The following is a 27,718-nucleotide window of genomic DNA, read 5'->3' as shown; positions in this document are numbered from 1 at the left end:
CTAAGAAGATTTCTGAACTGAGACCTAATAGGAAGTGAAGACATGGACCACGTGGATATCTGGCACTCCACACAAAGGAAGCGGATAACTGAAAAGGCAAACAGGACAACTATATGACTGTTGAAGGAGGCTAGAACGGAATAAGAAAAGGAGTGAAGCATGTTGATGCATGCCTAGAATCTTAGACCTGGAGAGGAAGAGACTGGAGGATGGAGACGTTGAGACCAGCCTGGGCTGCAAAGTGAGATACTGTCAATTTTTTTTTTTTGGCCAGTCCTGGGGCTTGGACTCAGGGCCTGAGCACTGTCCCTGGCTTTTTGCTCAAGGCTAGCACTCTGCCACTTGAGCCACAGCACCACTTCTGGTCATTTTCTGTATATGTGGTGCTGGGGAATCGAACCCAGGGCCTCATGTATATGAGGCAGGCACTCTTGCCACTAGGTCATATCCCCAGCCTTTTTTTTTTTTAAGTATTTAAAAAAAACAGAAAGTTGGGATAAAGGATCAAGTACAATGACTGGATAGCGAGGCAGACTTTAGGTCTGCTAGTATATTTGACATGGGAAAATCTTTGGGGGGCTTTAGGAAGAGGCTGCTGTCAACAGGCTACAGAGTAGAGAGCAATATAGGAGTGGAAGAATGGAAGCAGAGAGGTTTGTAGGCTGCTGCTTTAACACTTGGTGCCATCACAAAGTGGAGAAGGTGAAAAGGAGTTAGATCTTAGATGTGTTTTCGCACGCAGTACCTACAGTGTGTCCTCACAGACTATGAGCTCTGAGAGGGGACCTAAGGCTTAAATTGTTTGTAAAAAAAAAAAAAAAAAAAAAAAAGTGGATTTTTGATGCAGGGAGATTAAAGAAAAAATTGTTCCATTATCCTGATATTGCTGTACCAGGTACACCAAAAATGTGGAAGAAAAAAATTAACGAGTTAGGGCGGGGAATATGGCCTAGTGGCAAGAGTGCTTGACTCGTATACATGAAGCCCTGGGTTCAATTCCCCAGCACCACATGTATAGAAAACAGCCAGAAGTGGTGCTGTGGCTCAAGTGGCAAAGTGCTAGCCTTGAGCAAAAAGAAACCAGGGACAGTGCTCAGGCCCTGAGTCCAAGGCCCAGGACTGGCAAAAAAAAAAAAAAAAAAAAAAATTAACGAGTTAATTTGTTTTTGTTCTCTAACATAGTAAATGGTGGCTCATTTTACCAGAAGTTCAAGCCTTAAGTCAATACTGAGCAATAACAGAGTCAGGCCCTAAAATTTTTATGTCAGAACTGAGAGCTAAATGTGCTTGTTTTTTCTTCATTTCTTTTTCTTTTTCTTTTCTGTTTTTTTTAATCTCCTACCTTCCCTCCCTCCCTCTTCCTTTCTTCCCTTACTTTACTGCTTCCTACTGCTTCCTCTGCTCATCTCTCTCCTCCCTCCCTACATCCCTCTCTCCCTCCATTTCTTCTTTTTCTTTTCTCTTCTTTCTTTCTTTTCTTTCTCTTCTTTCTCTCCCTCTCCCTTCCTTCCTCTTACACTCCCTCCTGCTTTACAGAGATTAAAGAGGCTTGCAAGGAGCAAGCATGGTAAATGGTATTGGATAGCACCAAAGAGCCAACTGACATGAGATCTGGGGAGTAACCTTTGGGTTTTGATATGGTGGACTCTGCTGAGTTGGCAGGTGCAGGTTCCATAGTCACAAAGGCTTTGTTGGAATGAGCTAAAAAGAGAATAGGAGGTCAAGAAGTGACGATATCTCTTCAAGAAATTTTGTTCTGACACATACTTAAACAAATAGCAACAAAAGTCAGGTGCTAGTGGCCCATGCCTGTAATCCTAGATACTAGGATCATAGCTACTAAGGAGCATAGTTTGAAGCCACCTCAGGCAGAAAAGTCCATGAGACTCTTATCTCCAATAATCTACTCAGAAAAAGCCAGACATGGTGCTGTGGCTCAAGTGGTAGAGTGCTAGTCTTGAATAAAAGAAGGTTAGGGGCCTAGGCCCTGAGTTCAAGCCCAGGACCAGTAAAACAACAACAACAACTAGCAGCCAAGCATTGATGTCTATAAAGTACCTTGCACTTTACTGACCATTTAAAACGTTTATTAAGATTAAGCAATGTCATAAACTATACTTTAACAAGATAGGCACAATTCTTTGCTTCTTGCCAGCTCCCCTGTTTGCCATTGGTTTTGGTTCATATCTTCTGCCTACACAGAGAGGAACTGAGAAGGATTTCTCCCACTTTCCTATTCTTAAGTCATAGAAGACAAGGATCTTCTTGGTGTCCAAGGGGAAAAGGAGGGAAGGTAATGGCCAATTAGCCAGGCAGCTATGAGGGCTGGGCTGTAATGCAGCATTTGGGACAGAATGATTTGGGGACTAATTTAAATAGTATCACGATACAGTCCCTTGTATAATGTGCTAGTTGCAAAATGTTTTATATGTATACTTTATCTTCAAAACAGTCCTGTAATATAAGTTCCTAAAATGTACATAAAGAAACTGAGTGATTTGCCAAAACAAACCAAGTATTTTACATTGCAGAGGGACAAAAACCCAGGTCTCCAAAACTTCTGTGCAGACTGATTGATGTGGTAGAACACTTGCTTGGCAAGCAGGAGGCCCTGAATTCAATCCCCAGTGCCCCACCAAAGGGTTTAAGCCTCTTATCTTCTGTTTTCTCAATATGTCCACCCCACAGGACTCTGGCAGAGTGCAGAACTAAGATTAAAAAAGAAAAAAGGAATGGAGTGCAAGAGAGAGATGACAGGCTATATTCCGAGCTACTCAGGAGGCTGAGATCCAGAATCATGATTCAAAGCCAGCCCAGGCAGAAAAGTTATTTATCTCCAAAATAACTAGTACAAAGCTGGGCTGGAAATATAGTTCAAGTGGTAGAGCACCAGCTGTGCAAATGTGAAGCCCTGAATTCAAACCCCAGTACTAAGAGAGAAAGAAAGGAAGAAAGAAAGGAAGGAACGAATGAAGGAAGGAAGAAATGAAGGAAAGGAATGGGCCCATAGGGACTAGTGATAGAAACTAGAATAAGATCCTGTGAGGCTCTAGACAGAGGGATCAAAATGAGTAACAAGCAAGCATTAGTTCTAGGCTCCCTTCTTTGTATATATGTACATATGGTGTGCCATATATAAATACTATTATTTAAATTGGAAGTCATTTATTGACTCCAAACGGAGCTGGTAGCTCATGGATGTAATCCTAGTCATAAGACTCCATCTTAAGAATAACTATCAAAAAGCAAGGCTAGAGGTGTGGCTTAAGTGGTAGAGCACCAACCAAGCAAGTAGGCAAACCAAGTGAACGTGAGGACCAAACTTCAAACCCTGGTCCTGGGGGTGGGGGGAGGGGGAAAGAGGAGTGGTTAGGTCAGTCAGTCCTGACCTCTCTTTCTGAGACTTTTATCTCCAAATGATACCCTTCGATTCTAATAAATTTTATTCTTCCTTTTTTTTTTTTTTTGTCAGTCATGGGACTTTAAACTCAGGGCCTGGGCTCTGTTTCTGAGCTTCTTTTGCTTAAGGCAAGCACTCTACCACTTGAGTCACAGCACCACTTCTGGCTTTTTCTGTTTATGTGGTACTGAGGAATTGAACCCAGGGCTTCATACATGCTAGGCAAGCACTCTACCACTCAGCCACATTCCCAGCCCTGAATTTTACTATTCTTAATAAGTGTCACAATTACTCAAAAACAGAAAATAGGTGCAGGAGATTCTAAGTGGCTGAGATTTCAACACCGACCTTTCATGGACTTCTGGGAGAACTTTATGTAGAGTTCAATTTCATGACCAAAACGAGGAGAAAAGCTCCACTGATGGCATGTAGTCATTTGGGGGATGATTTAGATGGAAATGCTACTATTCATCTTATACTAAAAAATAATTAGTGGATTGAATGACTAATCACCAGGTGCAGGTAAGCAGATGCTAACCTGCTATTATCAGAATGGAGGCATGTGCTATAGAAAAATCGTTGAGAGGGGCTGGGAATATAGCCTAGTGGCAAGAGTGCTTGCCTTGTATACATGAAGACTTGGGTTAGATTCCTCAGCACCACATATGTTGAAAATGGCCAGAGGTGGCGCTGTGGCTCAAGTGGTAGAGTGCTAGCCTTGAGCCAAAAGAAGCCAGGGGCAGTGCTCAGGCCTGGAGTTCAAGGCCCAGGACTGGCAAAAAAAAAAGAAAAAGAAAAAATCATTGAGACATAAGTTCATAAATCCTACTTCATGATGTAATTAGCTATTAAAGCACTGGTATTTTAATAAAATTTAAATATCTGTTTAACTAAAATATCCCTGTCTAGCTGAATAATTTTTATGTAATACGTGCCTAAGACTGTAACTTCTCTTGCTTATTCTTTCCTTACCTCTGTTTTGTTGACAAAAAAAGAATTCTATTCTTGCATTGTGATCTTAAACTGGGTATTGTGTATTTTTTTTAACTTAAAAGTAAGAATGGGTGTGTGGGGCTAAAGGACATTTATAATTGTGTCTGGAAGATTTATTGGCAAGTGCATTGTGTGAAACTTAGAACATATTTTCCCATAGAAACAATGAGGTAAATAATGGATCTGTTTCTATGCTAGTTTACAAAGGTTATTTGATTTATGTTGCTGTGAGCTGAAAACATTATTTTTGCAGTATTGTGTAGCTAATGAGATGAGAAGATAAAAGCTTTGATAGCCTTTTTTTCACAAAAGCTAGTATTTAAAGCAAAGACAGTCTTAAAGGACAAGATAGAGCCTTCCATGTAAGTGATGGGGTTTTAGAGCTTCTAGTCCAGCCATTTTGGAACCTGAGGCCACAAAGAGGAAAAGTGCTCTTACACCTATGCTTTCTAAATGGTCTCTGATGTTTTACATCAAGTGGAAAAAGCTCTACAATTTGGAAACTTATATACACATAAAGCCTCTTCTTATCAATCTGTCCTCACACCTCTGTCGACCCTCATAAGCCTGCTCTTTTGGTGGATCAGATGAGGGCAGGCACATTAGGAGGACAACTGAGAGACATCTAGGAGCCAAGGACTGTTTCCTTAATATAATGACAGCAGGTTGTAAAGCAGACAGACCAGCCAATTGTCTTTAGTTAAAATTCAGATACTAAGACAGGTCTAATGAAGCCATCCTGTAATCCCAACATTCGTGAGGCTGAGACAGGAGAAGGCTGAATTTGAGGCAGCCTGGGCTGCATAGTCTCAAAAACTGCAACCCCAAAATCAGATACAGTATTTTGTTCACCACAGATTGCTTTGCGTTAATATTTGGTTTTTGGAAATGTTGCATTATAAGATTACTCATTATTATTTTTTTCTTATTTATTTATTTTATTTATTTATTTATTATTTTTTTTTTTTTTACCAGTCCTGGGCCTTGGACTCAGGGCCTGAGCACTGTCCCTGGCTGCTTTTGCTCAAGGCTAGCACTCTGCTACTTGAGCCACAGCACCACTTCTGGCCGTTTTCTATATATGTGGTGCTGTGGAATGGAACCCAGGGCTTCCTGTGTACGAGGCAAGCTCTCTTGCCACTAGGCCATATTCCCAGCTCATTATTTTTATTCATCTTAATTACTGAATGATTTTTGTTGTCTCCTTTATGCCTTATGTCCAGAACTAGTAGGAAGCAAGAGGGAAAGAAATTGTACATGTCTCTCCTTCCCTCGCTCCCCTCCTTCTCTCCCTCCCTTTCTTCCTCCCTCCCTCCCTCCCTCCCTCCCTCCCTCCCTCCCTCCCTCCCTCCCTCCCTCCCTCCCTTCCTTCCTTCCTTCCTTCCTTCCTTCCTTCCTTCCTTCCTTCCTTCCTTCTTTCCTTCCTTCCTTCCTTCCTTCCTTCCTTCCTTCCTTCCTTCCTTCCTTCCTTCCTTCTCTCTTTTCCCCTTTTATCCTTTCCTCCTCCTTTCCTTTTTCTTTTTGGCAGTACCAGAATTTGAACTCAGAGCCTTAGTACATGGTAGGCTAATGCTGTAATTTGAAACATACTGTCTGCCCACTGATGAAAGTGAACTAAACAACTCATGAGTGGGAATGGGAAGGAAGTAATAAGTGAAAAAGGGAACAGATATTACTAAACAAAAGGAAAGTAATGTACATATGGTCTGAAATGGAGGAAATGACGTTAAAGTTCATAGACTTCATAAGCTATGTAGAGTAGAATGATAATTTTCATCATTGTGAAAGTTAAAATGTGTACTGTGAAATATATGTAGTAACTTAAACCAAATTTAAAAAAAAAAAAAAAGAAAGAAACGCACTGTCTGCCATTTTTGCTTTAGCTTATTTTTTCAAGTGGAGTTTTGCTTTTTGCCTAGCAGGCCTAGGACCAAGATCTTCTTACCTATGCCTCCCTTGTAGCAGAGATTATAAACACTTGCCACCATACTGGGTTTGGTTTTCTTTTTCTCTTCTTTGTACTTTTTTCCTCTCTTTTCCTCTTCCTCCCCCTCCTCTCCCTTCTCCCTCCTCCTCCTCCTCCTCCTCCCCCTCTTCTCCTCCTCCTCCTCTTCTTTCTTCTTCTTTTTCAGTTTGAACTTAGAGCCAAAGCTTGCTTGGTTGGTGTTCCACTTGAGCCATGCTTCCAAGTCTTGCTTTTTGATGGTTACTTTGGAGATGGAGTCTTATGGACTTTTCTGCCAGGACTGGCTCCAAATCTTGATCCTCTGGACCTCAGCCTTCTGAGTAGCTAGGATGACATATTTGAGCCAGGGGCACCCAGCTCCAGCTTATTTGTTGAGATAGAGTCTCACTAATTTTTTTGCCCAGTCTGGCTTCAAACCTCAATCTTCTTGTCCTCTGCCTTTTGAGTAGCCAGATTACAAGTGTGAGCCACTGCACCTTTTCTTGCTTTCCCTCTCTTCTCATGTCATTTCCTTCTTTCCTCCATCTCTTTCTTAATGTCTTTCTTCCTGCACCTCTTCTGAGGCCTTATCTCTTTTTACTTTGGGTCTCTGCCTCCCTCCCAGACTATTCCAAAACACTGCTAAGGTTGGACCCCACTGGCTTCTGAGTAATGCCACAAGATGGAACAGGGACACTATTTCTGAAGTGTAAATGAACTAAACAGTTTTTACAGTGCTCTGAAATGTTTAATTCTTAAAATGAATGGCTAACTCCTCTACATTTCACAGTGTTGAAACCAAGACTTACTGGCCAGGCTTACATATGTAATAAAAGGTAGTTGGAGGAGCAAGAAGAATTTGTGAAGCAACTGTGTAGAGAGAAGAAGAAAGATATGTTGTTGTTTGTTGTTGTCTCATACTGCTGTCTCATAGGATTACAATCCAAGCCACTCAGAAGGCTGACAGGTAGAACATCATGATTTGAACACATCCTGGGCTGAAAAGTCCTTGAAATTCCATCTCCAAAATAACTAGCAAAAAAAAAAACTGGTGGGAGGTATGGGTCAACTGATAGAGCAACCATTGAATGAGCAAGTATGAGGCCCTGAGTTCACAACAACAATAAATGTGTGTGGATGTGAAGAAAAGATTACTTGTGGTAGAATCAAGTCAGTTCTGAGTGGTACATTTCAAGGAAAATTGGGGCAAGTGGAGACACTGGAGGTTTTTAAGAGTATTGTGTGAAGAAAGAGGAACTGGGAGAAAGAAACTGACTTGGCAAGTTCTTCATGTTGGCCACTGAGCGGTGCTGTGGGTAGGAGGCTGTCTTTCTGGAATAAAGGCGGGAAGGGGCTCAAGCATTTGAGATTGACACTGAGAAAGAGGCTCTCAGAAGGGTCTGTACACAATTCATGGGTATCAGCATTTACAAGTCAGGGTTTCATAACTTGCATTTGTAATGGGAGCATTTTAATGCATTTCATGCAAACTGACAATGACAAGATATACAAATATGCCATTACCTTTTCATCCTAGGCATCTGTGTTAGACTAATGGTCTAACTGAACCCTGACTGTGAAGAGGGCTGCTGAGAGAGGGATGGGTAACTGGTAGAGTGCCAACCTGGAGCAAAAAAAAATCCCGTGGAAAGTGTGAAGCCTTAGTTCAAGCCCCAGTACTGGTACTCGATAAAGCTAGACACATTTGCAATACAAAAAACAATTTCTTGGACTTTTGCCAATAAGGAGGCACTTGCTCATACACCTTTATACAGGAAAGATGTAAGTTTCTGAAGTCTGTCCAATACCAAGTTGAGGACAGCATTTGTATCAGTAAAATCCATGGTGAGCAGAAAGAATTCACCATTCATTTGGCATGGCTTTTACCTGGGCACTTCTCTCCCAGAGACTGCTTCCAAACCTAGGCTTTCACTCACCAGGTTAATATGGAACTTTCCCAAGAAAATCATGTTTTCACTTGTTATTTATTTTGGTCAGTCATGGGGCTTGAACTCATTGCCTGGGCACTGTCCCTGAGCTCTTTCGCTCAATGCTAGCTAGCACTTTATCACTTTGAGCCTCAAGTCCACTTCTGATTTTCTGGTGGTTAATTGGAGATAAGAGTCTTACAGATTTTCCTGCCTAGACTGGCTTTACATCATGATCCTCAGATCTCGCCTCCCGAGTAGCCAAGATTGCAGGTATTGTTATGCCAAGTCACAAAACGACCACCAAGTAGGCCACCGAGACTCAGACGTTCCGAAATGCAAAAGCAAGGCAAGACTTTACAGCGGAGGTTAGGAGGAAGCCCCGAGCTGCGATTGCACAGGGCTTATAAAGGCAAAAAACAAAGTTACAGCCATCAGGTGTTCAAGTAAGACAAAAAACAAAGTTACAGCAATCAGGTGTTCAAGCAAGCAAGATTAGGACACGGGTACAAATCTGATTGGCTCAGGGCTCGAGGCACAGGGCTTGAGGCATTCTGGGGCAGTTAGAGTTAAGCATTCCCAGCAGTTAGAGTTCTTGACCGGCTGGGCCCTAATAAGCCTGTCCTGGGTTTGCTCACAGGGCCTGCTTATCTCAGGTTCGCGTGGTAAAGTGGGGTTTGTGTGGTAAAGTGGGGCCTGACTTGAAAGTCTGGCTCTTCAGTATAAGCCACTGGCACCCAGCTCAAATACTTTTCTATTTGATTTTTAATTAATTTAATTGTCAAGGTGATGTATTGAGGGGTTACAATTACATACAAAAGGTTGTTTTTTTTTAATTTTCTTAAGGCAGGTCTTGCTATATCATCCAAGATAGCCTCAAATTCATGATCCTCATGCCTTTCAAGTGCTAGGATTATGGGCATACACCACCATGCCTGGCATCTTTTTTTGCCAGTCCTGGAGCTTGGACTCAAGGCCTGAGCACTGTCCCTGGCTTCTTTTTGCTTAAGGCTAGTACTCTAGTATGCTACAATCCAATCCACTCTGGATTTTTCTGTTTATGTGGTACTGAGGAATTGAACCCAGGGCTTCTTGCATGCTAGGCAAGCACTGTACCTCTAAGCCACATTCCTATCCCCTGGCAGTTGTCTTATTGTTAATATCACTTTTCTTCTCAGTCATTGGCCAGAAGACTTGGGTTAAGTATGTGTCAAATTGTTTCCCTGTGGGACCTGATTATGCTATATTGGCAAATCTGTTGTAAATTTTATAGTTGTTTTTTTTTTTTCCAGAGCTGAGGACCGAACTCGGGGCCTTAGGCTCGCCAGGCAGGTGGCTCTTTCGCTGAGCTAAATCCCCAGCCCCTGTTGTAAAATTTAAAAAGCAACAGCAACAGAAAATTGGACTAGACTTTGAAAAATCATGCTGTTATACTGAAAAAGAGAAATTATAAAATTTGTGTTCCCCATTTAGTCCATTCAAGCTCAAGAAATTAAAACACACAAGCAATCATATACTTGCAAAGAACAGAAGAAAAAATATCTGGTCTGCAGAAACCTAGTTTCCTTTTTAACTTAGATAGAAAAAGAAAGTCTTCCACTTTCTCTGCATCTACACACACTGGAACATTCCTATGGTTTTAGACAATGGGTCCTTTCTTAGCACTAGTGTTCAGTATAATTGTCTTGACTTGTAACTAAACCATTGTGTCACAGGAACACTTTGTAATTAGATTTCCCTACCTACCTGTGAAATGTTTTTTTTTTTAAACTGTGATTTCTTTATGCTGATTTTAGACCTATACATATGGAGCCACTTGGAATTCTTGAGCATCTATTTGCAGTTAAAAGCTTTGATCCACAACAAATATATCACCTCTTTTATAGGTGGAGACTAGGATGTGGGGAGGGTCTGAACAAAAGACAGAAATCTAGTATTAGGACAAAGAAAATGTGGATGTATTTATTTTTTCTGTGCTAAGTTTTGAATCTAAAGCCTCTTGCATGCTAGGTAAATTCTCTACTTTTGAATTGCATCCCCAGACCCTAAAGAACATTGAAATTAAAGCTAGAAAAAAAGGCATGGTAATTGTACATTTGGCATTTCTGCACAGAAACTTCAAGGTCTCAGAATTGTGAAATTTGGAAATACGGACATTTGTCTCCTTTTACAGTAATTCACCAGTTTTGAGCCATATTCCTAATGACAGTGGAAATAGAAGATAACACAGGAATTTATAGCATCAACTTCAAAGAAAAAATTAAGCACAATTTAAAAATATGTAATAATGTGTAATAATAATATAAGGACAGATGGTATAAGCATATAAAAGTAAAAAGGAGACTTGATACCACCTGCTTGCAGTTCCATTTCTTGTCAGCAGACGGCACTCTCAGAATGTAACCATTGCAAGCTAAAGTACTCCAGGAAAAAGGGTGAAGTGTGATTTAGGAATTATACCCTGAAAGGGGGAGGGGGGAATGAGGGAGGAGGTAACAAACAGTACAAGAAATGTATCCAGTGCCTAAGGTATGAAACTGTAATCTCACTTTGACAATAAAATTTACTATTCAGTCTTTGGGGAGCTTTATAGTGAGTTTCTACTATTTTCTAGCTTTGTTACCTTGAAAAAAATTGCTTAAACTATGAGACTCTGTTTCCCCAATGATTAAATGGTGAGAAGGATGACACCTAGCTATTGTTATGGTGTTTTAAGGGTCAGTCTCTGAGCTTGGCACAGAGCAAGCAAGCACTTGACAGGTAACAATGTTGCTGAAGATGATAATGGTGGAGAGAATTGCTGTAGTTTCTTTGAAAGCCTCATATATGCTTGTTGAAAACAGGCAGGAAAGTAACCAAAATGTATAGATTTTGTATGAAAGTATTTTTAAAGTATATTGCTCTTTTTTTCTTATTATTCCAGAAGAGATTTTAAAACATAAAATCAAACCTTAATGTAACTACTGGCCAGCATACACCATTATTAGTACCTTAACCAATTTTGCATTTTCTATTCCCAACACTATTTTTAAGTGAGCCTGGAAATTATGTCATACTTTTTGTAAGTACTTTAGCATGTATCTCTAACTACTCCACTGTTTTTAATCACCATGTCAATTAGTTAGAATAATGTAATGCCATATTTAAATTTCCATACTTGTCTCAGAAATGTCATTTTACAATTGATTTACTCAAATCAGCTTCCATACACTAACATATTATGCTTGCTGTATCTTTTAGACTTTAATTCTTGCTCTTTTTCTTTTTCTTCTTGGCAGTATTGCAGTTTGAATCCAGGGCATTGTAATGACTGCATTGGTGCTCTATCACTTGAGCCATGCTGACAGCCTTTTTACATTAAAAAAGTGTGTGTGTGTGTGTGTGTGTGTGTGTGTGTGTGTGTGTGTGTGCCAACCCTGGGGCTTAAACTTGGCTTGGGCACTGTTCCTGAGCTTTTTTGCTCAAGCCTAGTGCTTTAACATTGCAGCCACAGCCCCGCTTCAGGTTTTTGGGGTGTTTTGTTTTGGGTTTTGCTTTTGTTTTTGTTTTTGTTTGTAATTTGTAGTTACTTGGAGATAAAAATCTGGAGGACTTTTCAGAGTTTTTTTTTTTTTTTTTCCTGGGGCATTGGACTCAGGGCCTGAGCACTGTCCCTGGCTTCTTTTTGCTCAAGGCTAGCACTCTGCCACTTGAGCCACAGCGCCACTTCTGGCCATTTTCTTTATATGTGGTGCTGGGGAATTGTGTATGGGAGGCAAGCACTCTTGCCACTAGGCCATATTCCCAGCCCTCTGGAGGACTTTTCTATCTGGGCTGGATTTGAATGGAGATCCTCAGATCTCAGCCTTCTGAGTAGTTAAGATTACAGGCATGAGCCACCAGTACCCCATTATTTTTAATAGGGTCTTGTGTTTATGCCTGGGGCTGGCCTATATTTCAACCCTCCTATTTATATTCCCCGGATAGCTGGGACAACAACTGCTTACCAACATGCACAGCTTTTTATTGGTTGGAGTTGGGTCTCACAAAGTTTTTGCTTAGGTCTCAAGTCTTGATCTTCCCAAGTAGTTAGAATGATAGGTTTGAACCATTCATGGGGGCAACTGAGTATTCCATTATGTGGTTACTATGTATTATTTTCTAATGTCTCTGTCACTAACTCACATTACTTTTCTTGTTATTATCTGGTAAGCATCTATGGTAATCTACACAGTCTAGAAAAGTTTTGAATAGACCATAATTTCAAATAACTTGGTTAAATTTGATACCGAATGGGAAATGGGAAACAATGCAAACTCTCAAACACAGTAGTTTAAATTGACAATTGTTGAGAAGGTAAAAATAACCCCAAAATGTGGTAGACGGCCAATCTAGCCTTACATGATCCATAGCCTGTCATATTACTGCTAATTTTCTATTGTTACCATTTGTTTTAACACAGATTCCCTGGAAACAGGACCTGTGGTAAAAGTTAAAGGAGGGATGGCACATGCTAGCCCAGAGGAGAAGGAAGGGGAGAGGTTAGAAGGAGGAGGGAGGAGAGGGGAATAGCATGTTTCTGAGCTGACCTAAGGCAGGTACCTACACTGGTTTTGTACTGGTGGAAGTGTGCTGTAGGCAATTCCTACACTCGTGAACTGTGCTATCAGCCCTTACAGGAAGTTACTGAAGCCAGAGTCTCCATTAGTTTACTTAGGCTTAGGCACAAAGGCCTCTCTAGGTCAGTGAGCTTCCCATGTGGGGACTCTCATTCTACAAGGTGGGCATGCCTGTGGAGGACAGGAGTAGCATTTCTCATCAAGAGTCCAGCATGCTGCTGAAGGAGGTCCAGCCAAGCTGACCCAACAGGAAATCATGTGACTTGGTTTTTACCCAGAAATCTTTGGTGACAAAATTTATTGTATTGTACAGAGAACTTGAAAACATTTTAATTTGGACATTTTTCCTTGACTCTTGACAAGATAATAAACCATACATTATTTCATTTTTGAAAATTCTGAAGGATTAACAATTTCTCCTGAGTAAGAAGAAAATGTTGTTTCTAGTAACAAAACATGAATTTAAATCTCTAAAAATCAAGCTCTATTGTACAATGTTGAGACTTAGGTGTATAATTGCCTGTCTAATACAAAGACTGGCCAGTTAAGAATTCTAGGGCTAAGCAGGTAGCTCACAACTGTAATCCTAGGTACTCAAGGAGTTGAGAAATGAGGATTATGGCTCAAAGCCAGCCTGGTGAGAAAGTCTGTGGGGCTCTTGTCTCCAATTGACCACTAAAAAGCTAGACATGGAGTAGTGACTCAAGTAATAGAGTGCTAGCCTTGAGCACAAAAGCTCAGGGACAGTGCCCATGCCCTGAGTTCTTTCTGTCGCACTAGCAAAAAAAAAAAAAAAAAAAGAATTCTAGGACTTGTGTGATCCAGGTCCATGTAACTGGAGTTGTAGCTCAAGTGGTAGAGCACTAGCAATGAAAAAGTCCATTGTATGCATATGAGTACATGTCAAAATGAAATCCTTTGGGGCTGGGGATATAGCCTAGTGGCAAGAGTGCCTGCCTCGGATACACGAGGCCCTAGGTTCGATTCCCCAGCACCACATATACAGAAAACGGCCAGAAGCGGCGCTGTGGCTCAAGTGGCAGAGTGCTAGCCTTGAGCGGGAAGAAGCCAGGGACAGTGCTTAGGCCCTGAGTCCAAGGCCCAGGACTGGCCAAAAAAAAAAAAAAAAAAAAATGAAATCCTTTTATTGATACTAATGGAAGCATAAAATAAGAAAAAAATGATTGCAGGACATTATAACAGAATGATAAAATCATGTTACTTGGTCTAGGATTTTTTTTTTTTTTTTTGGCCAGTCCTGGGGCTTGGACTCAGGGCCTGAGCACTGTCCCTGGCTTCTTTTTGCTCAAGGCTAGCACTCTGCCACTTGAGCCACAGCGCCACTTCTGGCCATTTTCCGTATATGTGGTGCTGGGGAATTGAACCCGGGGCCTCATGTATACGAGGCAAGCACTCTTGCCACTAGGCCATATCCCCAGCCCCCTAGGATTTTTTTTTTTTTTTTTTGAGACAGACTCTTGCTATGTAGTTCAAACTTGGCTTTGAACTCTCGATCTTCTTCTCTCTGCCTCCCAACTGCCAGAATTACAGGCGTGTGCCATCATGCCCAGCACAAACTCCTCTCTACACATTGGCTTGCTCCTCTGTGCAGTAAGAACAGCATAGGTGTTCACCCAGAGTGCTGGACTAAGTGAATGACTCCTGCAGGACTGTTAGGCAGCCTTGATTGGAGGCAAAACGATAGAACAGATGTCTTCAGCTTTCTTCCTATTGTATGAGTCTGTGGTTTCTTTGACTACTAAAAACTGGCCAGGTTGCAAGTTTGTTCTAAAGTTGGGAAACCAAAACAATACTTTCAGATGTGAGGCACAAACCACTCCTCAGTGTGTTCACGTTTGCAGGAGGGAAGCCAAATGAAGATCCTATCACAATGATACCGTCACGTGGCAAATTCATTAAATATACATATACACATATACCAAAAGTGCTCACTTATGGCTGGAACTCTGCCCAAATGTGTTCTGTCCAGCTTGCTCCTCTCTGTTTGGGGCTGTGTGTGTCTGGCTGGAGCAGCAGCCGGCTGGCTGTTCTGATGGAGACTTCCTCGCTCAGATAAGGAAAACTGCTGAAGTCATGAGGCTGCTCCAGGCAGAGCCCTCATGTGAGTCATATGAAAGCTCCACACTGCTGATCTCTGGCTAAAAGTGAGTGAGCAAGGACAAGGAGAGGCAGAAAGGGAGAGGTTCAAGTGCAGGTTTTCTCCTTGAACTGAGAAGATTATGGGTCAAGAGCTGTGCACCAAGAGGCTACAGCCTGGATGCGGCTGCGCTCACTGTCCGGAGGGCGGTGAGGCACCCGGCTGCCGGAGGAGTCAGCCTGGAAGCATGGAGGCTGCCCTAGAGGTATTTGCATCTCAGGAGAAAGCATCTTGCTTGCACGATGAACTCAGGAGTTCAGACAGACCTTCCCTTCCATGTAGCACGGGTTAATTCTCCTGCGGTAGGTCTAAACCTCATAAAAAGAAGAAATTCTTTTAAAGTCACAGAGAATTTATGACTGTAGTTATCAAGTTTGGGGATGTGCTTGTAAACCAGAAGGGGAAAAAAAATCAACCCTGGCTGTGGTCTGCGTGGAACTGCCTTGACTTGAAGTAGAGAAAGTGGCTCTGCTCTTGCGATCTCGAAGGTACTGGATGGCAGAGCTGAACCAAAGAAGGCAAGCTGCAGCATTGTTTGTGGATTCAAAATTTCAGCAATTCACTCGTGACTTTTAGCAATGATTACTTTCCTAAAATTATACATTGAATGATTGAGTAAGGAGGAGAGAGAGAGGAGGGAGAGAGGGAAAGAAGGGAGGGAGAGGGGGAGAGGGAGGAGGAGAGAATGTAAATCAAAGAGAAAAATTGGAAAGAACCCATGAAGGAGATTTAGGTTAATCTCAGCATTATAAGCATTCAGGTGAAGAAGGAATGTGGCATTTCAGCAGTTGATACATTATGGCCTCTTTTAAGGATCTGACTTTCAAGAAAGGTGCTTTTTTGCTGGGATGTAGGAAGCTTAGAAAACACAGGAAGAGGGAGTATTAGGCAAACAAAGGAAAATCAGTTCTGCAAGCTACGGAACCTTGGTTTGCACACATTTTATCCATGCATTTTTTTTCTTGTCTCTCTCTCCCCCCCCCCCTTTCTAGCTAACAGACCTAAAAGAAGCATCATGTTCTATGACTTCATTTCACCCCAGGGGACCCCAGGCTGTCAATGCCCGGAAGTACATGAGTAAAAGGCCACGGAGTAACAGTGATTCTTTTAAGGAGGAGGATGCTGGGCAGGGGTTCCAATGGGTGAGTAATCTTCACCTTTCAGGGCTACTCCTGATGGGCTTTCTCAGGTACACCCTGCAATGCTGTCTAGTGTCCTGGGATTGTGGGGGGAGTAACACACACACACACACACTCGCACACACACCTGCTCCTTTCTTCCTGTCTCACACTTTCCTGTTCCCTTTATGCAGAGGAAGAGCCTTCCTTTTGGCGCAGCCTCCTCCTACTTGAACTTGGAGAAGTTGGGTGAAGGTTCCTATGCTACGGTTTACAAGGGGATTAGCAGGTAAGTGATGCAGGACTGGGGGGGACGTCTGAGATGAGGGTCCCACCCCATCACTTTACATTACAGAGCTAGATGACACACCACTTTCACAGCATTTGACCTGTGCAAGGCAGAGAGAGAGAGAGAGAGAGAGACAGAGAGAGAGACAGAGAGAGAGAGAGAGAGAGAGAGAGAGAGAGAGAGAGAGATTGAGACTTGATGATTTAAATAGTCTTGAAAGGCAAACAAACCTGCTCTGCTCCAATTAAGGCCAGCCCACTAAAATGTTCCTCTCCTCTATTCAGTTCAAAGCAACTAGACTTTCTCTATTCTTGATCCAAAGTACAGTGACTGCCTGGAGTTGATAGAGTTGCTACGGCATCCTTAAAATTTTCCTTATGCAAAGTTTCATAGCTGTGGAGACCTATTGAGTCTGCTGCTTCTTCCTTCCACCTGGCCTTCCAAGAAGAAAAGGAAGTTGGGTTTCTGCGAAGTATGGATGTGCAAAAAATGTTACACCCCAAGGTTTCTATGCTTGCAAAATGCACAACATGGATGGAGATGAAAGACACTGTTTATCTAAAAGCCAAGTACATATTTGAGAAATCTAAATTCCACTTCCTTTTAGATAGGGTGGGAAAGTTGGGTGCTCTTATCCCAAATAATAGCTTACTAGTAGTCAAATATTAATTTGAACATATTATATAAGCCAGGCCTGATGATACAGGAAGCAGAGGATAGGGAAGAATTGAGAGTTTGAGGTATAAGAAGGGATGGAAGAAGATGAGGGAAGGAAGAAGTTGCATATATGTGTGCCAGGGGATTACACAGCAATGGCTATGCTGGGGGCTGTGGTAAGTATGGATATTTGGATTTTAAAATTTTAATCGTATATAAAAAGTCACTGATTCTCTAACTTCAAGTCTTGATGTGTTCTAAATAGAGTGATTCCTTAAAACTAGGATCCCCTTGGATACCAAAATCTGTGGATTCTGAAATGAATCCCTTATATAAAAATGGCACAATATTTGCATGTAGCCTAATAATACCTAATACAATGTAAATGCCATGTCAATCATTGTTGTATTGTCTTGGTTAGTAGATGAGAAGAAAAAAAGTCAATACATGTCCCACATTTTTGTGGATATTTTCAATTTGTGGTTGGTTGGACACACCAGTACAGAATTCACAGATACAAAGGGATAACTGTATATTCTAAAGTATAACAATTAAAATTGTATAGGGTTAGCAGAAGAACAGACAGATTAAAGAAACGTGATGAGCAACTACAGCTAGCACAATTACAATCTAGGTATTGATAAATATACATATAATCATGGTAGCATTTCAAGTCAGCAGGGAAAAGGAGACAGTAATAAATAGAGCTGGGACAATTGTTAGGCCATTTGTGTGTGTATCCATACATAGTATGGATATGGTGGACTAAAGAGCCAAATGAAAAAAAGAAAACATACCAGATCCAGAAGAAAAAAATAATGAAGTGAATTCTGTATAACCTTTAGGCTGGGAAGGCTTGTCTCTCCCTAAAACTCAAGTCAGAACCCATAATAGGTTCAGTGTAATGTCATCTATCCAAGTACGTTCTAGGGAGCAGCTGGGTTGTTCCAATTCCAAGACATTTCAAATGATGTTTCATTGAAACAGTTATACTCCAGTCAATACTAGCAACCTTCGAACAAAATCTAATTCAATCCTTTATCCATAGATACTTTCAGCATTTCAAAAATGCCAGTGTACACTGTGACTACTTAAAAACAATTAAGAAGATGAAGAAAGTATAAAGCATTACTAAGCACATTTTTTTTTTTTTGGCCAGTCCTGGGCCTTGGACTCAGGGCCTGAGCACTGTCCCTGGCTTCTTCCCGCTCAAGGCTAACACTCCGCCACTTGAGCCACAGCGCCGCTTCTGGCCGTTTTCTGTATATGTGGTGCTGGGGAATCGAACCTAGGGCCTCGTGTATCCGAGGCAGGCATTCTTGCCACTAGGCTATATCCCCAGCCCCTACTAAGCACATTTGACCAAATATCTTTTTAAAAACTTTTTCATGAGGTGGAATTCACAGAGCTGTGTTCTAAACAAAATACTTTAGAGAATACTAAACATTGACTTCAACTGGGTGCTAGTGGCTCACATCTATAAATCCCAGCTCCTCAGAAGTATGAGAGCTAGAGTATTAGGGTTCAAACCAGCCCAGAAATCTAAGGCTCTTATCTCCAATTAACCAGCAAAATGCCAGACTGGACGTATGACTCCTGGAGTAAAATGGCAGCAATGAGCAAGAAAGCTGATTAAGACACCTTGACTTCAAGTCTTAGTACAAGCGCGCGCACACACACACACACACACACACTTCAAAGACAAATGAAAGTAACTGATTAAAAGTGTATGCAAAATATGCCAACAAAAGGCAGATAATAGGCAAAGCACAAAAGAAATAGGAAAAAACAATACACTTAATGAAAATTCAGTTCTGTAAGTACAGAAATTGAAGTTAAAAAGTGCTAATTGCTTTTGCCCATTGAATAGGCCAAAATGTCAAGACAAAAACAAACCAACATGCTGAAAGGTTGGCAAAGCAACAGGAAACCAATTGACAGAGCTTTTAAGTGGCAAACCTGCCAAAATTTGAGAAACAAAATAGGCAGTATTCAATTATAAACCAAAAAATAAAATATCTATGAGTCTATACCGATGATAATGATTCAGTTATTAAATTAATAACGAGGAGAGAGAAAATAAATCTCACATGCACAAGAATTCCAAGTAGTTGAAGAGGTAGATCTAGCTTCCTGTTCCTTAAGTGTGGGCAACTCCTAGTGACATTGGTTCTAAAGTATTGTATGGGAGAAAAGAGTAAGTTTGCTGTAGAAAAACCTAACAAGTTCTACCTCAGACAAAGGTTAAGGTCAACCTCAAAAGTTGTAAGTTGTCCAGGGCTGGTGGCTCATGCCTGTTTTCCTAGCTACTCAGGAGGCTGAGATCTAAGGATCATGGTTTGAAACCAGCCAGGGCAGAAAATCAGGCTGTTCTTATCTCCAGTTAACCACTCAAAACCTGGAAGTGGATCTGTGGTTCAAAGTGGTAGAGTGCTAGCCTTGAGCAAAAGAGCTCAGGGACAGCACCCAGGCCCTGAGTTCACGCCCCATCCTGGAAAAACAAAAACAAAAACAAAAAATTGTAAGTCAGCCAGGCACCTGTGGCTCATGCCTACAATCTAGTAGCTACTCAGGAGACTGAGAGCTGAGGATTCCTATTTGAAGCCAGCTCAGGCAAGAACAAAAAATGACAACAAAAACATGTGACTTTTACCTCCAAGTAGCCGGCAAACAGCCAAATGGGAAGCTTGGCTCAAGTGGTTAAATATCAGCTGAGCACTGAAGCCCTGACTTCAAACCTCAGTACCAGCCCTGCCCCCAAGTCATAAGTCACAAAATGATGAAGATGATGGCTCTTTATCTTTCCCGAATTCATAATCCTAATCTAATTAAAAGAAAATTATCAGAAATTTTCCAAGACAGGGCATCTTACAAAGATATTTAACCAGTATTCTTCAAAACCACTAAAGTCACCAAACACAAGGAAAAATCTGGCAAACTGTCATAACCAAAAGGAGTGAAGGAGATGTGATAACTGAATGTAAACCTGGAAGGGATCCTGGACAATGAAAACAAGACTCAGCTGGGTGCCCATGGCTCATGCCTGTAATCCTAGCTACTTAGGAGGTTGAGATCTGAGGATCAAGGTTGGAAGCCAGCCCAGGCAGAAAAGTCACAGTGAGTCTCTTATCTCCAAATAACCATTCCAAAAACAAAACAAAAACAAACCCCACCAAACCGGAGGTGGAGCTGTGCCTCAAAGTGGTAGAGCACTAGCCTTGAGCACAAAAGCTCAGAGACAGTGCCCAAGCCTTGAGTTCAAGCCCCATGAACACCCCCCAAAACAAACAAATAAAAAAAAGAGATTAACTTAAAAAAATCTAGGGCTGAGGAATGTGGCTTAGTGGTAGAGTGCTTGTCTAGTATGCATGAAGCCCTGGGTTCAATTCCTTAACACCACATAAACAGAAAAAGCCAGAAGTGGTGCTGTGGCTCAAGTGGTAGTGTGTTAGCCCTAAGCAAAAAGAAGCCAGGGATAGTGCTCAGGCCCTGAGTCCCAAGCCCCAGGACTGGCAAAAAAAAAAAAAAATCTAAAGGAATTCTAATAAACTATGGTCTTTAGTTAATAATAATGTGACCATTTGGGTTCGTTAATAACAAATGGACTCCAATAACATGTCAACACTAGAAGTGGGATACAAAGTACATGAGAATCTTCTATACTATCTTAATTTTTCTGTAAATTCACAACTCTTACAAAAATGAAGCTTGAAAAAACAAACATAAAACCCAAACCCAACTCAGAGTTAACCAAGGAGTGGCAGAATGACCCCTAGTCACTAGTGAGTGGTGTATACACTGGGTGGGATAATTTTGGAGCCCTAGGTCAAACCAGTAAAAATATGTGCATTGTGTACTTTATTTAGCCACTCCCACCTATTCTAAGGAAATAATAATTGCCTAACGCAGCAAGATTTTGTATGTTTGAGGCCAGCCTGGGATATATAGTAAGACCTTGTTTTAAGAGAGAGACAGAGACAGAGACAGAGAGACAGTCAGAGAGACAGAGAAAAATTGTGTGTAAAGATTTAGCTACAAATATGACCACCATCATGGTATTTTTGTAATGGCCTCAAACTAGAATAATTTTTAGTATTTTGAATTGGCTGAATACACTGTGGCATATTTATATACAATAAGTCATTATTAATATCACATTGTATAAGAATGAATATGATAAGATAAAATGTCAAATGAAGAAAGAGTAGACTACTAACAATATCATATGGATCCTTAAAATGTGTTCTCAGCACACATCTTCTATCACAAACAAAATGGAGAAAATATGGAGAGATACAGACAATGGTAGGTCTGGGTAGACCAGTAGTACCTAGGACTCCATTGCAAGAATTTGCTGTTATCTGGAGTGAAAGGTAGAGATATAGTTTATTTCATTTTATTTCTTTGTGCCAGTCCTGGGGCTTGAACTCAGGCCTGGAACTGTCCCTAAGCTTTTTTGCTGAAGGCTAGCACTCTACCACTTGAGCCACAGCACCACTTCCAGCTTTTTGATTTTTAATTGTGGATAAGAATCTCATGGAAGCTGGCACTGGTGGCTCACACCTGTAATCCTAGCTATTCAGGAGGCTGAGAGCTGAGGATTGTGGTTCCAAGCCAGCCTCAGGAAAGTCCATGAGACTCTTATCTCCAATTGAGCACCAGAAAACTGGAAATGGTACTGTGGCTCAAATGGAAGAGCACTAACCTTGAGCTGAAGAGCTCAGGGACAGCATATAGGCTCATAGTTCCTGGACTTTCCTGCATGGGCTAGCATTGAGCTGAGATCCTCAGATCTCAGCTCCTGAGTAACTAGGATTCCAGATGTGAGTTACCAGCACCTGTCCTATAGTTGATCTTGAGCAGAGAAAAGATGTGTTAACTTTTACTTAGAAAGGATGCTCCTACTCCCCTGTTGTGAACAAACCAGAGCAGCACAACTGTTCAAGCAGGGAGACTGTGTGGTAGCCACAACCAGAAATCAGATAGAGAATAAGGGTGGACTACATAAGTGCACGAAAAGGAAAGAAAAGCAGCAATGCACCTCAAAATACTATGAGGGATGTGGCTTCTCTGTGCCTCTTAGTTTTCTCCAAATATTCTTAAAAAAAACACATTCCACTCTACTAAAGAGAAATGCTGATTTGAAATATTTGTATGCAATATGTGTGTGTGTTCAATATGCATATCAAACTTTTGTTTTGAGAAAACTGTAGATCCGTATGCTGGTTTAAATTTGAAGGAAAGCTTTTGTTAAGGATAAATTTCGGCTTTGAACCATATCAGTAAGTATGTGCAATGTCTCCCACCTCATTGTTTAGGATAAATGGACAACTAGTGGCTTTAAAAGTTATCAGCATGAATGCAGAGGAAGGAGTCCCATTCACAGCTATCCGGGAAGGTAAGACAGTAGAAATGAACCCAAGAGATGTGCTTTACACATATTTCCCTTGTGCCCTTGGCAGTATAGTAAGTAGGGGATAGTGACTTGGGGTTTATAGGTCTACCAGTTACTAGTTGTGTGATGCTGGGTAGATTGGCTTACCTATCTAACTCACTTTGCTGCAGAAAGCAGACAGTGGTAGTACTTATTTTATGAAGAATGTAGCTTTAATAAGAACATAAATTGGAAGCACTTATCACAGACTAAGCAGCAACAAATGTTGGGTATTATTATTTCATTCTAGCTCCTTTCCCTTTGGTGATATCTTAGTGACCATAGAGATAACTAATAATTTATACAATAAAAATTGAAAAGCCAGCCAGGAGCTGGTGGTTCACAACTGTAATCCTAGCTATTCAGGAGGCTGAGATTTGAGGATTACAGTTCAAAGCTAGAATGGGCATGAAAGTTTTACCTCCAATTAAACATCAGAAAAGCTGGAAGTGGTCCTGTGGATCAAGTGGTAGAGCACTAACCTTAACTGCAAAGCTCAGTGGTAGAGCCCAGGCCCTGAGTTCAAGTCCCAGGACTAGAACAAAAAAAAAGTCATAGTGAAATAATTAAAAATGCAATTTATCAACTTTTTACATGAGCTATTGAAATGATGATGGGACCTCTATACATCTCAACAAAAATCCAGAAAAATAACACATTTCTTTGGCCTTATTTTTTTCCCTTTAACTGTTTATCTTCCTTTTTACTGAGCACATACTGTATACATACTGATGAGTGTTATGAAGGAGAAAAGAAAACCTTGATCACTGTTTTAGTTGTTTTTGGTCTTACTAGAGCAGATGTTTCAAGAAACAAATATAGAAAAGATGGTAAACTGAAAGGAATCTGAGCTGGTCTCAGTGTGGCTAATGGAGTCTGTAGATTTTGAACCAAGGTTGAAAGGATAGATTTTGCAAGCAGCCATGGAAAAAGCAATTCTGAAAATGAGTTTATAACTGAATTTGATGCCATTTTCAAATGTCTTTCAGAGCCCCTGGGAAATACACCATTTAAAACTGAAGTAGAAAAGCCAAATGGCTATCAGTTTCACTGGGGACTCACCCCAGAAGGATCAGGTGCATGATGGAGAGACGCATGCATTTAAATGTTTAATATAATGGAAGCTGCATGTACTGATGTACTTATTAGCAGGCCCCATGACAAGATGATTGCATTTGGGCAGAGATATGGTGATAGACTGGAGTATTGCTGAAGGTGGTAAAAATCCCCAGGTCACTGGCCTGAAAGCAGGCTATCAAGGCCCAGGCTTACCTTGTTCTCTAGGCAACCAGAGTTTGCTCAAGGCCAGCTTTGCTCAGCTTTTCCCCACAGTCAAGTTTTCCAAATCCACATTTGGTGCTAACAGTGAAACCTTTGCGTGCGTGCGTGTGTGTGTGTGTGTGTGTGTGTGTGTGTGTGTGAATTTTGCTAACAGATGGTTCTCAGCATGTTCAGAGAAGCTGGATCCATATTGTTCTGCATGCTAAATGTTTCTTTGGTTGCATACTTACCAGGAGCTGCCTCTCCCACACAGGTGTTTACAATTACACTTTGCATTTGGCTGCAGACTTTCTTCGTTTGTTTTATGGACTTCCCTTACTGAAAGCTTTGCTTGTATAATATTAAAAACCACAAAAAGGATTTTTGACACATTGGAGGTTGTTAGGCTTCTAGTTTCGAACAATGAAGGTTTCTTTTTCCACCGGTGTAAAGGCTTGGAGCCTTGTTATGGGGGATTCTCTCCCCTCTGGGAGAAGATGGGAGGCCTCATTTGAGAATTCTGGCACTGTCCCATTTTTCCTGTAAGAATTCTTAAGGATGTGAGACTAGGGAGACAGGAGGTTAAATTAGAAGGGCTGGAAGCAAAATAAGAACAGCTGGAGTTCATTAGCTAAAGTCCAGGGTCACTAGCTAAAAAGGCAACTGAAAGCCACATGCAGAAAGACCGATGGAGTAATGCAGCCTTCTTTAGAAAGCCTTGCAGCAGAATTAGTTTTCCTGAGTGCTTTAGCTGCTCTGATGGCTTGGTTGTCCCAGATTTAGTGAGGAGAATTTTGCTATATGTACAGCTTCTCAGTATGTAGGTAAAAGGCATGTAGCCATTGATTAGCCTAATAATTATTTGTAGTACTAGACTAACCAATACACTAATTGTTTTCATTTGATCTTGAAATATTTATGAAATTAATGAAAGTATGAACCAGTACTATGGAAACTATATCTCAATACATATGCCAGGTCCTTTTCATACCTCTTTCAATCCTCTTAACAGCCCTTTTGAGACTGATAATAGTATCCTATATTTGGCAGTCTTTTAAATCAAGCCTCTCAGATTCAGACATCTGTAACTTCCTATCCTGTACTTTCACTCTTCAAATGTTTACACAGTGCCAGGTGCTCTTCTGACTGCTAGGTGACAGTGCACAAAATATGCAGGTCCTCTACTCTCCTCATTCTTTGGCTAACTAAAAGGACTGGAGGCCTTCATAACAATTAGAAAATCTTTCATAACTATCTCAGAATTACATTTCAAATGTTTATTTTTTTTAATTTATTTATTGTCAAAGTGATATACAGAGGGGTTACAGTTTCATATGTAAGCCAGTGTGTACATTTCTTATCCAACTTGTTACCTCCTCCCTCATTTTTCTCCCACTTTCCCCTCTCAAATGTTTATTTTTATAACTGGGATAAAATACTTTATTTGAATAGATTAATACTGTACAGTTTTATAGAAAAACAATGTTTCTTGGTTTTCTTAACCTCTATACTAATATCTTAATAATATGACTTAGATATCTTTCTAAATGTAGTCGACTTCTACTTTGAACCTAGGCCCCTCAAACTGTTAGCAGCCAGCATTTGTTTAGGAAGTGGTTGTATTAGTGATCTTTTTTGAGAACCAAGCTTATGATACACCCCCCTCCCATAGTCTTTTTTAAATCACCAAGCTGACTCTTATGGATAAAACGTGTTATTTCTGTAGTTGTTGTAATAACAAAGGGATCTCAGCCTCAGAGAGACAGGAAGGTTAGTCTGAAGTCACAGAGTTAGGAACCCAAGTTTGTATGTGTTAGAATCCACAACTATACTATTTAAAATTCTACTTTATTATATAAATTTGGAAATGCTTAATTTAAGCATTTCTTTTTTTAGCAAAAGTTAAAAATAAAAATCTGTGGGGCTGGGGATATGGCCTAGTGGCAAGAGTGCTTGCCTTGTATACATGATGCCCTGGGTTCAATTCCTCAGCACCACATAAACAGAAAATGGCCAGAAGTGGCGCTGTGGCTCAAGTGGCAGAGTGCTAGCCTTGAGCAAAAAGAAGCCAGGGACAGTGCTCAGGCCCTGAGTCCAAGCCCCAGGACTGGCCAAAATAAATAAATATAAATAAAAATGAAAAAAGTGTTTCAATGAAACACTTTAAAAATACATAGTATTATGAGTTCAGCAACTCTACCATTGATTCTACAGAAGCAGTAACTACCATATTTAAATTAGAAACAATTTTGGCTGAGAATCTTTTAAGATCACCTACTAATAATAGTAAACATTGCCAAGTAATTATTCCCAATCTATACATGAGAAAAATGGAGCCAAAAATAGACTAAGGAGCCTTGCTGAGGTCATGTGATTAGGAACTCTGAGTCACCTATAACCACGAATAGATGAGGACAGTCCTAGTGGAAAGAAGTCTGCCTTTGGATGCAATCAAATCACATCAAGAACATGGCATATTTATAATTATAGTTACATATACTTATATATACATATGCATATGTATACACACACATATATATGTACATATATAATGCCGGGGCGGTATCTGATAGGGAGGGATTAAAATTCCAAAAACACATCAGATTATAACTACTTAGCTGACATTGATATTTATCTAGATTATATATTTTCTTAGGATTCATAACTTGACTCATGGGCTTGATTTGTGGTTTCCAAGTAAGAGAAAAAATCTAACAACAGAGACTAAAAACTCTTTGTATTCAATGTCTAGTGGAGTTGGGACCAGCTCCATTATTGACTCTTTCATAAACTCATTTCAAGTGTTCTGGTTTTCATCGATTCACAAGTGTTTATTGAGTACCACATGCTGGAATAGCAAAGACAGGGACAGATTCAATCCATGTTCTAGAGAGCATATCCAGTCACTGCATACCATTATGCCCTATGATTGCTATTTCTTGTCAGCATCTTACTTTACTTAAACTCAAGCAGAACAGGGTAGAGTAACATCAAAACATAATGGCCCATTGGACTTGCAATGCATCTGTGTTCCTAAAAAAGTATTCAACTACAAACCCCAGTAAAATGAAGAAAGCCAAGAAATTAAATATCTGTATACCATTATGAGATGAAAACAATCTCCTTAAATCATTAAATTATTATAGTATCACATCTAAATTATTATATATCTCTTTTTTGGGTCAGTCGTGGAGCTTGAACTCTGGGCCTGGGTACTATACCTGAGCTCTTCAGCTCAAGGTTAGCGCTCTACCACTTGAGCCACAGTGCCACAGTGCCACTTCCAGTTTTCTGGTGATTAACTGGAGATAAGATTCTCACGGACTTTCCTGCCTGAGCTGGCTTTGAGCTACGATCCTCAGATCTCCATTTCCTGAGTAGCCAGGATTACAGGTGTGAGCCACAGGTATCAGGCCTCAGGCCTCATTATGTATCTTATGAACTGAATAAAGACTAGTTGAAGGTCATTTTCCCCTGATTTTTTGTTTATTTGTTTTGTTTTTGTTGCCAGTCCTGGGGCGTGGACTCAGGGCCTGAGCACTGTCCCTGGCTTCTTTTTGCTCAAGGCTAGCACTCTACCTCTTGAGCCACAGTGCCACTTCTGGCTTTTTTCTATATATGTGGTGCTGAGGAATCAAACCCAGGGCTTCATGTATACAAGGCGAGCACTCTACCACTAGACCATATTCCCAGCCCTCCCCTGACTTTTTGGATGATGTTGTTTTCTTCATATTTCTTCTGTGATTTTTTTTATGATCATGCCAAGTATATGTGTGTGTGTGTGTGTGTGTGTGTATCTATACTTTTTTACAACAATGTCTGGTATGCTACTACTCAGTGAGTTTTAGCTATAATAATCATAATCACTATAAAATTTTATTAGAGTTAGGGTACTGCTCAGTAGAAGAGATCATGCTTAGCATGTGAAAGGCCCGAGA

At 40.7% G+C, this 27,718-nt stretch overlaps 1 protein-coding gene across 1 annotated transcript in view; it reads left to right on the top strand.

Moving 5' to 3' along the window:
* Window positions 1-15,066: 15,066 nt before the first annotated feature.
* Cdk15 (cyclin dependent kinase 15) overlaps window positions 15,067-27,718 on the top strand; it is a 93,226-nt gene continuing 80,574 nt past the window's right edge. The window contains exons 1-4 of the mRNA XM_048344950.1: window positions 15,067-15,227; window positions 16,015-16,164; window positions 16,335-16,429; window positions 22,405-22,484. Of these exons, the coding sequence (XP_048200907.1) occupies window positions 15,105-15,227; window positions 16,015-16,164; window positions 16,335-16,429; window positions 22,405-22,484 (448 nt within the window). The 5' untranslated portion in view covers window positions 15,067-15,104. The remainder of the gene's footprint in view (window positions 15,228-16,014; window positions 16,165-16,334; window positions 16,430-22,404; window positions 22,485-27,718) is intronic.

The sequence above is a fragment of the Perognathus longimembris genome, chromosome 4 (assembly GCF_023159225.1).
Source record: "Perognathus longimembris pacificus isolate PPM17 chromosome 4, ASM2315922v1, whole genome shotgun sequence".
Classification (NCBI taxonomy): Eukaryota; Metazoa; Chordata; class Mammalia; order Rodentia; family Heteromyidae; genus Perognathus; species Perognathus longimembris.
Note: the sequence above shows the minus strand (reverse complement) of the source record. Positions and strands in the feature narration are given on the sequence as shown.